At 43.3% G+C, this 13,127-nt stretch overlaps 1 protein-coding gene across 2 annotated transcripts in view; it reads right to left on the bottom strand.

Annotated features, from left to right (window-relative positions):
- Positions 1-8,823: 8,823 nt before the first annotated feature.
- Positions 8,824-13,127, bottom strand: part of SPRTN (SprT-like N-terminal domain) — a 38,889-nt gene continuing 34,585 nt past the window's right edge. Inside the window, exons 3-5 of one of the 2 annotated variants that reach the window (XM_068154221.1) lie at positions 12,471-12,599; positions 11,440-11,704; positions 8,824-10,481 (exon numbers count right to left, since the gene is read on the bottom strand). In XM_068154221.1, the coding sequence (XP_068010322.1) occupies positions 9,763-10,481; positions 11,440-11,704; positions 12,471-12,599 (1,113 nt within the window). In that variant the 3' untranslated portion in view covers positions 8,824-9,762. The remainder of the gene's footprint in view (positions 10,482-11,439; positions 11,705-12,470; positions 12,600-13,127) is intronic. The other variant, XM_068154230.1, reaches the window with a different exon arrangement.

Below are 13,127 nucleotides of genomic sequence, written 5' to 3'. Positions count from 1 at the left end.
GAGAAGCAGGTTCAAGGTCCTCTGTCCCACCAGACAAAACCAGTTCCAGAGAATTTGTTCTGTTGATTTTTGCTACCGCTTACTCAGTTCCATCCAGCTTTTCCCCAGGGCTTTGAAGTTAAGTGAATATACAGCACGTTTATCCCAAATTTGGATGTTGACTCCAAAAAAACAGAAGGGCAGATGAGATGCAAATCACCAACCCTCTGGGGATAAGTTCAAGTCTTCAGCTTATCTGTTCCTCTCTGTCTTGCTAAACAGAAATGGCAAAGCAGGATGGGAGGAGACCAATGCATGAAACCAAGATAAAACAGGTGTGGGTGGGCATGGGGAATAGGGGACATGCTGTGAAAAAATACACTATGGGTGTCTGCTTTAGGGAAGAATATGTAATGTGAGGAGAAAGATTGTGCAGTGTGTTTGCCTCAGGAAAGAATTATTGGTCTATCCATCCATTATCAGGATGCGTGCTACAAAACAGCATATTTTTATCTCTGATGATGAAAGGTTCGTAACTCTTTTGCTTGAAATAGGAATTGGGTTTTTTTTGTATGTAGTTTTTGGGTTCTTCTGGAGAATTTGCTTTAACTGCCTCAATTGTAATGTGGTGATAAATGATGAAAGAGATGACCAGCTCATTTAGCCTGTAAGTCTGGCACCAGCATCTTCACAGGGATGAAAGTTTGCAGGGCATGCCTCTCATCTGAGTGGGGAAGGGGAAACGGGGGGGAGTGGGTTGTGGGGGAATGTAAAATACAGAGATGGACTGAAGACCAGTATCACACACAACTGACTCACTGCTTTGGGACAGTGTCTAAACTGGAAACCTGTTACTTATTTCAAATGTTGCTGGCACTGGGAAATGAAATTTCAGCTCTGAATATCCACCATATAGATCCCCAGTGCTCCTTGTGGGCCTGTCTGTGTGTCAGTGTGGTTTGCCAGGGTGGAACCAGTTCCTCCCCTGGACTTGTTTCAAGGCTTTGTGTGCTTCAAATTTATTTTGCTTTCAAATAAAAGATAAATCCAGAATAACTTAAAATGCAGAGATGCAATTTCTCACAAACAGAAAGCTTACCTGAAACTTCCTCACTGACAGAGTTATCAAACACTGGAAGAGGCTCCCCAGGGAGGTGGTTGAATCACCATCACTGGAGGCCTTTAAGAGACATGGTGCCTAGGGACATGATGGGCGTGAGTTGATATTTGAATAACTTAACAAAGGTCAAACAAAAAGCCAAGCAAAAAGGGAGCAGAACTGTCTTAAGGCTTGTAAATGTATCCTGCTTTCTTTACTCTATGTAAGCAAGCTTTATGAAGCTGTTAATAAAGATTGCATTATAACAGAGGATATGCTAGCAGCGCTAAGAAACATAAGGACACTAGAATTTTGGGGCTTGGTTAATTGCTGTTGCAATCCTGGGAAGTTTTTCCATACACTGGAGATGGGAATGAATGTGTCAAAACCCCCCGACAAACCACTCACCAGCAAGAAACTAACACCACCATCCCTAAACCTGAAACTTGCAATCTTGGCTGGGCTACTGGAACTGAAAGATTTATCAGAAGGACTGGTTTTATGCAAGTAAGTTGGCAACGTCTTTGGACATCAAGAAGAAAATCTTTCTCCAAGGAATATGTGATTGTGAACTCCACAAATGTTTGGCAAAGGGAATCAGGGCCAGGGGTAATAACAATCTGTTTTCTGAGATTAGAGTCCAGTCAATGATGTTCCTGATAGCAAAGAGCAACCTTTGAGCTGCCACATTGGGCATGTTTATCTTCACTTCCCCTTCCCCAGCCACAGCACAATAGTAATGTGATGCTGGGCACATGTTCTGCACAGTCATATTTTCATGAACAAGCAAAAAACTCTGGTAAGTTAACTCTCTTAGGTCCTAAAATTTTGTTATATGTAGCACTCTAATGGGATGTTGGTAGCAATTTATAAACTTCTTCGTTTACTTTTACATTTCCCCACCTGCTCTAGGAGGACACTAGTTTTAAAAAACCCTCCTTTATTTAAAGTAACACAAGTAGGAAAGAAACAGCTGTGTGTAGTTAAGAGCTGCTGGAACGCCATAACCGTGCAATGTTGTGCAATGAACGAGCCAAGGAGCACGTGTGTTTTACGGGAAAAATTAGCCTCATACAAACCCAGGAAAGCCCGCAGGGTGCAGGGGTGGGGGTTGCCGGACCGTTGTTCCATGTGACTTGGGGACGCTGCCCACGGGGCTGTGACCGGCGATGTAAAAGTGCTTCGGGAACCAGCTCCAGAGACAGTTGGGAGCAAGAGCGAGTGGCTGGGTCCCTCTGGTGTCCTCACCGGGGCAAAGCCTCTCCCTAAGAAGAAAAACTTGTTCTCGGTGTCCTAGAGACCACCAAGAGAGAGCCACTCTTTTAGGGAGACGATGTTGTGCTGCACAAGCTAAAGTTACTTTTAGTTATTTTTAACCTTAAAAAAAAAAAGGTAGTTATTTTTTTGGCGATCCAAGGACACATGTTGGTTGGATGGCTTTTTTGTTGCTGATTATGATGGTGTAAGCTCTTGTTGAGATACAAGGCAGCTTTATCTGACTGAACATCCACCACTGCAGGGATGAAGGAGTAAGAGCAAGGGGAGGTGGTTGGTTACAGCTCCTGCACTTACAGCAGGTTTGAAGATTCGCCCTTGTTTCCTGGGGTGAGAGGGTAGGGAGAACAACGGCTCTGCCTCCTACCGTCCTGATGCATTCTCTTCCCATTGCTGCTCCTGCACATCTCTGGGGGCCTCTTCTGCCCCCTGCTAACCCGGTGCTGTTGCATCCTTCCAAGCTGCATTAACCTTCGAAGTGTTGTCTCCCATACTGTCAGCCCAGCTGTGTGTTTTTGTGCTACCCACCTTATGTGGGTGTTATGGTCAGTTATAAAACCAGCCGTATCCTGGGCTGCATCAACAGAAGCACACTCAGCAGGTCGAGGGAGGTGATTCTGTCCTTTTATTCTGCTCTTGTGAGACTCCACCTGGAGTAGTGTGTTCAGGTCTGGGGTTCCCCAGCATAAGAAAAATGTAGACTTGTGCAGCAAATCCAGAGGATCATCCGCAAAGATGATCAGTGGGCTGGAGCACCTCTTATATGAGGAAAAGCTGAGAGAGTTTGGGGGTTCACCCTGGAGAAGTGAAAAATCTGGGGAGACCTTATAGCAGCCTTTGTGTTCATGACATTTTGCAAACACCTCCAAGGTCAGGACATCACTTACTTACCACTTGGGGGGGGGGTGTCTGCTTCAACCGAACTGTATTTCAGGACCTGAGCATCAGCCCAAATGTTAGCAGTCAAACCTCTTGGTTAGCGTCTACTTAACTCTGCCAAACTGAGTGGGGAATATTACCAGCTAGTCTTTTGGGGTTTTGCAGTGCCTGAAATACCTCCTATTTCCTCTCACTGAATCCTTTTCCTGCATTCTAAGTTTCTTACAGGTACATTCAGAGTTAATTACATCTGAGCTTTAATTCATGCCATCTGCAAGACTGATAATCCTCCCACCCCCACACAGCGTGGCTTGGCAAGGAAGCAGCAATTAAAACCTGCCTTTCCAGGGCAGGCCAGGAGAGAAGGTGATCCAGCTACCTGATCCTCCACCCAACTTGGCAGGACAGAGCTTCCTTGTGTCTGTCTTGTTACGTGGCATGTGCCTGGCTCCTGCCTGAAGTCCCCTAGTCTCTGATGTATCGTATAGGGCACTTACTCATCTGGGTGGTGGCAATGAGAAGAGCTGCCTGTGGCAAACCTCACAGGGAGAGGAAGAAATGTATAGCAGAAAATAAACTGGTGGTTAGAGATGGTGTGAGCACTCCTGGGCTGTGTTAGTGCAAGGGCAAGCAAGTGGATCTTAACTGCCCTCAGATGTATTTTCACTGTCCTCAAGTGTTACTGTTAGGCTGAAATGCAGGACTGCAGAGATGAGAAGGGGCTCCTGGAGATGGTCTGACTGACCCTTGAGCAGGGTCACCCAGAGCTGGCTGCGCAGGACCATGTCCCACTGGGGTTTGAGTATCTTCAAGAACAGAGACTCCACAACCTCTCCAGGCAAACTGTTCCTGTTTTCAGTTGCTCTCACTGTAGTAAAGTTGTTTATGTTCAAATTAATACATAGGTATTGCTAAATGCATATTAAAGGAATAGCCCAAATAATTTTTAGCAGCATATATCCCACAGAAGCCAGCAGATTTAAAATTGAAGTCTCTTACTCTCAGTTTTCCATATCCCACCTGGTACAGGTGCTATCCCGTATCAAGCTCCTGGGATATTTCAACTTAAGAATGAGATTTTGGACACATTTCTGCTTGTCATCTGCCAGAACCACCCAGACTTGGTACCATATCCTTCCACACCTGTGTTATCTGGAGCATCCTGTGCCAAGTTGTGTGGCCCTCACACACCAGGGAGTTTGTCTTGCTGGTGGTTGAAAAATGCTAGTGTGAGAAGTGCTGTGTGGTATAAATAACACAGCCTCCTAGAGCCCTGGGAGCAGTGCCTGTAGAAGAGCAAATGTGTGCTGGGTTATACATTGAAGAGGCCAAACCCATTGAATTTGGTGTGATGTGCTCAAAACTAAGGGGTGTTTGAATGGATATAAAATAAACTTCACTCTTCGAATAATTTCTTCTCAGAAGTGATGCCCTTGAGCTGAACAAACCAAACTGGCCAGTGCTTCCTCAGCCATGTATGGGTGCTATGAGCAAGCTGCATCCCACTGTGCACTGGCTGCAGGCAAGCGCTGCAGAGGCTGCGCTGGCATCTGCAGGCAGGCACTCTCTGAGCAAGTGAGCTGCACCGTTCTGCTTGTGCTGCTTTCAAAACACAACCCCCACCCTCCTGGTGAATCAAAAACTGTTTACAAATGAGTGACAGCACACCCACTGAATCCTGGAAATAAAGCAGGTAATTTCTGGGATGTTTCTGAGAAGAGATGATTGGTCAGTGGAAAGGCACGGAAAGAAACCAAAAGAGTGGGCATGAAGTGAAGTAAGAGCAGAGAGGCCTTAAGGCTGTTCTCCCATCAGTGAGCTACTGAACAAAGCTACTAGAAGAATGAACCCCCCCAACTAGACCATTTTGTTATACTTAAGATACTGTACCAGGACTTCACTAAGCTCCAGTCCACAGCTTATCCCACTTTCTGTGTGGATAGTAACTGATCTCTGAAGAGAAGGTACTTGCAGTGAACACAGAAATTATGGTTCAGAGGTTGATGCAACAAAGGAAAAAAGTGTTGACTGCTTCTAAATTAAGCAATGGGGGAGCCAGATACTTGGCTTGTTGGTTTCTGCTCCTTTGTTACGCTGTTTATGAAATGTCAGGTCTAACACTTATTAAGACAAAAAAAAAGAAATTAAATTATGTGAGAGGTAGGGGATGAACAGGACAGAGGCAGGGTGAGCTATTCAGGCCAAGCTGTTGCACCTTCTTAGAAATTTAATCTAGTCTTAAAGCAGTCTGGTCTGGCAGAAGCTAAAAGGGACAGGAGGGATTAAGGCCATGGCAGGTTCTGGTTTTTAGCTTTCACACCTACAGTACACTACCCTTCCCTCAGCCTGTCACACCCTTCAGGCTTCCTGGTTTAGCTGAAGCACAGGAGTTAAATTTTGTCTTTTATAAACCCCTTTGACTTCCCACAGCACCATCTTGCTTCTCTTATGGAGCTGAGTGGATACCAAATGGTGTGACAGAAAATTTGATTTTTCACTGCAGTGGAAGCAAGTGGAACAGTAAGTGTAGACAACAAAAGGCCATCTTTTTGGTTATTCACTAGGAAAAGCATCTACTGTCTCATCTTCCAAATTACTCTTGCAGCAAAGCTAGAAGAAACAGTGTCACAGGAAACCCAGTTGGCTGCCAATTTGCTTCTCACCTTTCAGCTAATTGCAGATTTTGCCCTGCACCCTCCCATTTCTCCTCCTTTAATTTGTTTGTGGTCCAGTCATGGTGCCTGCTGATCCATCTTCAACCTGGAGTACAGGCATAGGGGAAATATGACCCTGCTAATTTTGCACTTTCTGTTCTCTCAGAGCTTGGAAGAAATGAGCACTCCTTAAGTGCAGGGAGTGCCACCTAATGGCCTGTTGAATAATCCCAAGGCTCCACCCAGCCTGGTATCTTGGTATTTACTTCCACATGCCCGAGTTTATGAAAACATCATACATTTTCACAAACTGAAAAGCAAGTGTCTCTCAGGGCCTGTCCATCCATAAACTACACTTTATGGGTAATTTAATGGAGAGTCTTTATGCTCATATGCAAAAAATTGTTTCTTTATGCTTAAGATGTCACAGCAGCTGTGGTAATCCCCATTCAAGCAGTAACTTGAGTATTTTACTTTGGAGTGTACAACTGATAAGTGATGGCTAGCAGGTAAGAAGCAGAGGCAGGAGAGCAGCAGTTTCACAGTGGTCATTAGTGTAGGGCAGCCATTACCACATGCTCACGGGGGAATGTAGGTGGCACAGTGCAACAGCTGATGCATTGACATCCTGCTCAAGGGTATCAGACGCAGCAGTGAAGAAGTAAATAGCTGAGGTGGCAATGTCTTAACATTTCTAGCCAGAGCAGGCTGCATCATCACTATGAATTGCTCCAGTTCTCCATTTCAGAAGAGACATATAGCTCACTTTTTCAAAGGCACTCACCCTCTGTTCTTGTGCCATTGCCCTGCAGCACACTGTAACTTGCTGTGTGAATGAAAAATCCTACACAACAGGGCCCCAGAGGAACAAGAAAATTCTTACAAGCCATCTACTCGACAGCAGATCCTGCTGCTGAGGAGAAGCTTGAATAGCCACTTTGCATTGCAGAGATTATTCACTAGCTGTCCAGTTGCAACTACACCCTCTCTAGCCTTTCATTTTGTAGAATATTATTACTCAGTATCCTTCATTACTAGCACTGGTCAAGTGGCAGGTAGCAGATCCTCTTTCAAATGAACAATATTTAGCTGTTCTCCTGAAAAATATTCCTATAAAGGAGGCTCAGGTAACAAATTCCTACACATCCTGAACAGCAGCACCTGCCCTGCCTAAGATGGTAGGTACTTCCACCTAGACATAACCTTGCTCATCAGCTTATGCAAAAGCAGTAGGGTTGAACTTGCTGCTACACCTCTCATGTGACCTAGATAGCATGAGTGAAAACAGTGGTTGGACTATTGAAGATGGAAGAAAGGATTATCACTTTTAAAGCATGTTATAAGGCAGATTATTTCTATTACATATCTTCTTGCAAGGTATTAATTAATTTTTATTAGTCTGGGAAAAAAAATGTTGTAGCCCATTCCTTTATCAAAACTCATCTACTATTATGAGAACTTCCCAGAGAACACTTCCATATAGCAAAAGAATACTTGAAAATATTTGACCTTCAATATTTCCTGTCTGGTAATTTAAGAACAGTTTCTTACTCTAATAATGAAAGAGCTAAGTAAATGCCACTTCAATCGTTTAACCTCTAGAAGTGTTGTCATCTGAATTGTTCTGAGCAACTCCAGTAGAGTACCACAGAATGAGATTGAATCTAGTCCTCATCTTCAAATCATACAATAGCACAAATACTTCCAGGTAGTACTGTCCTTGTAAGTGCCAGGCCTCACTGGGAACGCTGACAGGTACAGCAGTTTCAAGAAGGAAGTATGGATAATTAATGTGCCCAATTGAGTTTCAGAATTGGTATTCCTAGTATTTTCCAAATACAACAGAAGTGAAACCCTACTAAAAATGCAATAGAGAAGGCAGAGACTGATGCCATCTATATTCACCAACACCTGTTTTTACAGGGAAATTTAGGAAAGAAAAAGGATAATACTGAGAGGATCTATTAAGCCAGGCTGTTACTACATGTAGAATCATGCACACAGAATCACACACAGAAAACATGCAGTTGGAAGCCTTAAAGATCATCCAGTCCAACCTTCAACCCAGAACTGAAGGGTCAACACTAAACTATGTCCTCTAGAGCTAGATCCACACACTGCTTAAACACCTCCAGGGATGGTGGCTCTACCACTGTCCTGGGCAGACCATTCCAACGTTTGATAACCCATTCAGTCAAGAAGTATTTCCTAACATCCAACCTGAACCTCCCCTGGCAAAGTTGTAACCATTTTCTCTAGTCCTGTTGCTTGACACCAAGGAGAAGAGGCTGCCCCCTCCTCACTCCCTTCAGGTAGTTGTCGAGAGCAATGAGATCCTCCCTCAGCATCCTCTTCTCCACACTGAACAACAGCTTCTTCAACTGCTCCTTAGGGGTCATGCGTTCTAGGCCCTTCATGAGCCTCGTTGCCGTTTTTTGGACAGGCTCCAACACCTCAATGTCCTCCTTGTAGTAAGGGGCCCAGAACTGCACACAATACTTGAGATGTGGCCTCACCAGTGCTGAGCACAGGAGGGGATGGTCACCTCCCTGTTCCTGCTGACTACCACGTTTCTAATACAAGCCAGGATGTCATTGGCTTTCTTGCCCCTTGAGCATACTGCCGACTCATATTTAGTCAACTGTCAACCAATACCCCCAGATCCTTCTTCAAGTTGCAGCTTTCCAACCACACATCCTCAGGTCTATAGCTTACCATGGGGTTGGTGTGACCCAGGTGATACACACTGGTAAGTAATGCAAGATGGCCAAAACTGCCATGTGAAACCCAGGCCTAACTGAGAATTTAAAATTCAGTGCCAATTTACTCACACTGTGCCAGAACAATCACCCACATTAAACATCTGCAGTGGCCATATTGAAAAAAAAATACACCAGTGTTTAAAAAGAGCTACAATATCATTTGCTAAATTCATCAGTTTATTTCCCCATTTCAAAAGGGAGCAGCAACTAACTGATTATATAAAGGTGAACATACATGTATCCCAGGCTATTTAAAGTTGCAGCCATAACACACGACACAGGGTGATTTCTTTGTCTGATTTAAAACAAATATATTTATTGTCAGTGTTACAAGTCAGGAATCAACCTGTTAACTCTTTACAGTTAAATACTTTCAGTGCAACAAGAAAATAGTTAATGTTTCAGGAAACTTATGTAGGAACCACATCTGCTCAGCATTCCTAACTTTTGCAGCTTGATTTTCCAGCACCTTCATTGCCCTGCTTGACTTTCTTTTCTTGCTACAATGCACCCGCTACATTTAAAAGGACATTGCTGTGTTTTTGAGGACTGCTGTCTCTACCATCTTTGAGACAAGACTGTATCTGAAATTTTCACTTTCAGCTCTCTCTTCAAAAGAAGGACCATTAAAAGTGCAACTGTGGCTTATACAAAATGCTTACTAGTCTAAAGTACAGGCCATCTAGTTTAGTTACATTACAGTGAAGAGCACAATCCTTACCTGTTAGAGGTAGTTAATGCTAAGAATGGCAAAAATCTCTTTAAAACTTAAACAGCACAGTAGGGTCTTAAGAAGAAAAACAAATTAGCAGGATTTAAAATGTCCTGATTTTTAAAACTGCCTTGGAAACATGCAGTTTGGGAAGTATCCACCTGCTCTTATGGCACCCAGATTCTGCAACAAGAACGCTGACACAAACATCCACCTATTAAAACACAAGTTTGCTTGCTTCCTTGTCAGTGCTGATGTGCAGCTCCACAGAACTTGTGGTTCAGCATGCTGACTAGTTCAAATTCCAGTTCAGAACAGGCACATGGCTAAGTAAATCCTGAGCAAAGTAGTTTTAAAGCAATGTTTTGAGCCCTTGTTTATGAGACAGCTTTCTGAAAGGTTTTACGCAAGACAAGAGTCCAGATGTTCATTTATTTTAGGCTCCAAAACCTCAGCCTGGCAAACAGGACAACGGACTTTTTTATCCTGCCTTGCAGCAGTGCTGCAATTCACTGAGGACACTGTAGATTCAGCACTGGTTTTCATAGGTGAATTTACACTTGAAGAGACATCAGTACTCCCTTTTTTAACAAAATAGTTTTCAAAGGCGGTTTTGTCTTCTATCTTTGGCCACTGGTGTGGCGTGTTAGTACGTTCAGAGCTTTTTGTCTCAGCTGCAACCTGACCTGTTGTACGCTGAAGACAAATTTGTTTTGGTGGCAGTGTGACTCTCCTGCCATTTACAGAATCTTGGTTTGATTTTTCTTCCATAACACGAGCAATTTTGACAGGTGATCCACCAACATTCCTGTAAGCTTTTGTACTAGCGACAGAAAGTTTTGGAAACTCACGCTTTGAAGCTAGGTTGATTTTCTCACTGCCATCATCAGCATAAAGTGGAAAGAAAGTGCCACTTCGGGGTGATCTTTCAAATTTTATCTCATTCTTAGGGATTGGTACTGTCCCTACTGAACGATGCTCTACAGCAGGTGTTTGACTGTTTCTGACACTAATGCTGGAATTTGTGCTTTTCCCTGAGAGTCCACTGTCTCCTTCTCCAAGCCGATATCCCTTTCCACTGAAGGGCGTCAGACCTTGCGTATGACATGTTTGTGTCTTGCCTGCAAAATAAAGACAAAGTTGAACTAAGAAAAGTTACTCATTTTTTCATATATAAATGGTGGCCTTAGTATATAGAACAGAACAGAATAGGACTAGAAGAAACCTTCAAGATCATTACATCCAACCTATCAACTGATCCAACACCACCTAATCAACTAAACCATGCAACCAAGCACCCTATCAAGTCTCCTCCTGAACACCTCCAATGATGGTGACTCCACCACCTCCCTGGGCAGCCCATTCCAATGGGCAATCACTCTCTCTGTGTAGAACTTTTTCCTAACTTCCAGCCTAAACCTCCCCTGGTGCAGCTTGAGACTGTGTCCTCTAGTTCTGGTGCTAGTTGCCTGGGAGAAGAGACCAACCTCTGCCTGTCTACAACCTCCCCTAAGGTAGCTGTAGGGAGCAATAAGGTCACCCCCGAGTCTCCTCCTCTGCAGGCTAAGCAACCCCAGCCTCTCCTCCCTCAGTCTCTCCTCATAGGGCTTGTGTTCCAAACCCCTCACCAACTTTGTTGCCCTTCTCTGAACATGTTCCAGCAAGTCAACATCTTTCTTAAACTGAGGGGCCCAGAACTGGACACAGTACTCAAGGTGTGGCTTAACCAGTGCAGTGTACAGGGGCAGAATGACCTCCCTGCTCCTGCTGGCCACACTGTTCCTGATGCAGGCCAGGATGCCATTGGCCCTCCTGGCTGCCTGGGCACACTGCAGGCTCATGCTCAGCGTACCATTGACCAGTACCCCCAAGTCCCTCTCTGCCTGGCTTCACGTCCTGCTGCTTAAAAACAGTGCAAGCTAAAACTTTCATAATGGACTCTAGAGGGAGCCTAGAAATGCAGAAATAAAATGAGTGGTCTTCTTTGCTATGTGACAGTAATATCTAAACAAGGTTCATGTAGTGGTTGATCTGCATTTGTTGAAGGAATTGTTTGGATAAGAAAAATATTTTATATACCTTTGTTAGCTGACTCAGAATCTAGAAGTTTCGTGGGCTGAGTTTTCTCTTTGGATTTCTTAAAGTTCTCTGGCTCCTTCACTTTTGTGAACGTCCCCCCGCACGTCTCTTGATGCTCGACCCACCAGAAGTCTCGTGCAGAGGGTGCTCTATTCATGGAGCGTTTCACATATCCAAAGTAAGGTTTTCTATTTTGACAGGGGCCATTGCATCGCCACCAGTGCTGACGGTAGGAATCCACCTCATCGTGAAAAGTATGATAGATCTGGGTTTTCACAAAATAAAGTGATTCAGAAAGTTTCCAGTTTTATATGACTAGCTTTACAATGTTTAAATAAATACATAAACCCTTTCATTCCTTCTATGACTGCTGCAATTTTTTTATATTGCCAGTTAGAAATATCAGGTAAAATTTGGTCAGCATTTAGCTACAATTAAAACAAAGCTTTAAAGAAAAAAGATAGGATGTACAGGAATATTTCCTGGCTGTCTTGTTTGAATGGGAATAAAATCAATATGAAAATCTATCCACAATTTCACCTAAATTACCTGCTGCTTAGAATGCATTGTAAACAGTATCAGTACTGTAGTCTCCTGCCAGCTATTGTCTTAATTGCTCTTCTCTGACACATTGTTGTTAAACATCAGAAACCCATTAACCTCTACTGATGTAAATCTTAACTAAAAGGGACTACTCATCTTCCCCAGATATTATGCTTAACACGGAGCTATTCTGTCTCTGGTATTATTAGGTTCTTTCAAGTTTAAATCTCTGTTTTAAAGAAAAGTACTTAGAGCTGCTACCCTTCAAAGTTATAGGAGTAACAACTCACCATGTCTTCCTCGATCCATTCCTATTATCATCCCTAACAAAATAACTATGGAACTGGCGTACACTTGGATGCCAATCTGTATGTGTATCAACTCTGGAGTGTCTAACAAGAACAAGTGTATTACTTATACCACACCATACTGAAAAAACAAGTCAAGAGGAAACATCTATTAGATTAGGTTAAATGGATTATGCTTACTGTGACATTGGCTCCTGTCAAGCGATTAATGCGACGCATGTGTTTGCAGAACTCCGGTCCATGAGATTCACGATCTTTGTCATTATTAGTAACAAAAAGCAGGGCATGGATCATTTCATGCAGTAGTGTCTGTAAGGATGCAAATCATTAGCTATTTAATGAAAGGCATTATGTATAGTTCCAAAATGAATAGAATAGAATAGAATAGAATAGAATAGAATAGAATAGACCAGGTTGGAAGAGACCTTCAAGATCATCGCGTCCAATCTATCACCCAACACCACCTAATCAACTAACCCATGTAATCTGGAAGTATTCTACACCTCCACATTTATCTTATGACTGATCTTACTTTCACATGTTCAGACTGGAGCGTAACAACATCGTATTTACCTGTCACATCAAATTATCTCTACTCCCACAATACTAAAACATGATGGAAAATATTAGCACAATAAACAACATCCTAAAAAGAAGAAATCAATCCTCAAACTTAAATCCTACCTTTAAAGATTTCATCCCCTCTACAACCCAAAAAACCCACTTGTGACATAGCTGAAACTACAGCATGTCTGTTCATTAAGCAAATCAGAACACTGTGCCAACTCAAAGCAGCAGCCCAGTCAGCATGGGTTTACAAAGGGCAGGTCCTGCCTG

Source organism: Melanerpes formicivorus, unplaced genomic scaffold, assembly GCF_026170545.1.
Source record: "Melanerpes formicivorus ecotype bairdi unplaced genomic scaffold, bMelFor1.0.p_v2 SCAF_2, whole genome shotgun sequence".
Lineage (NCBI taxonomy): Eukaryota > Metazoa > Chordata > Aves > Piciformes > Picidae > Melanerpes > Melanerpes formicivorus.
This window is presented reverse-complemented; position numbering and strand designations above follow the sequence as displayed.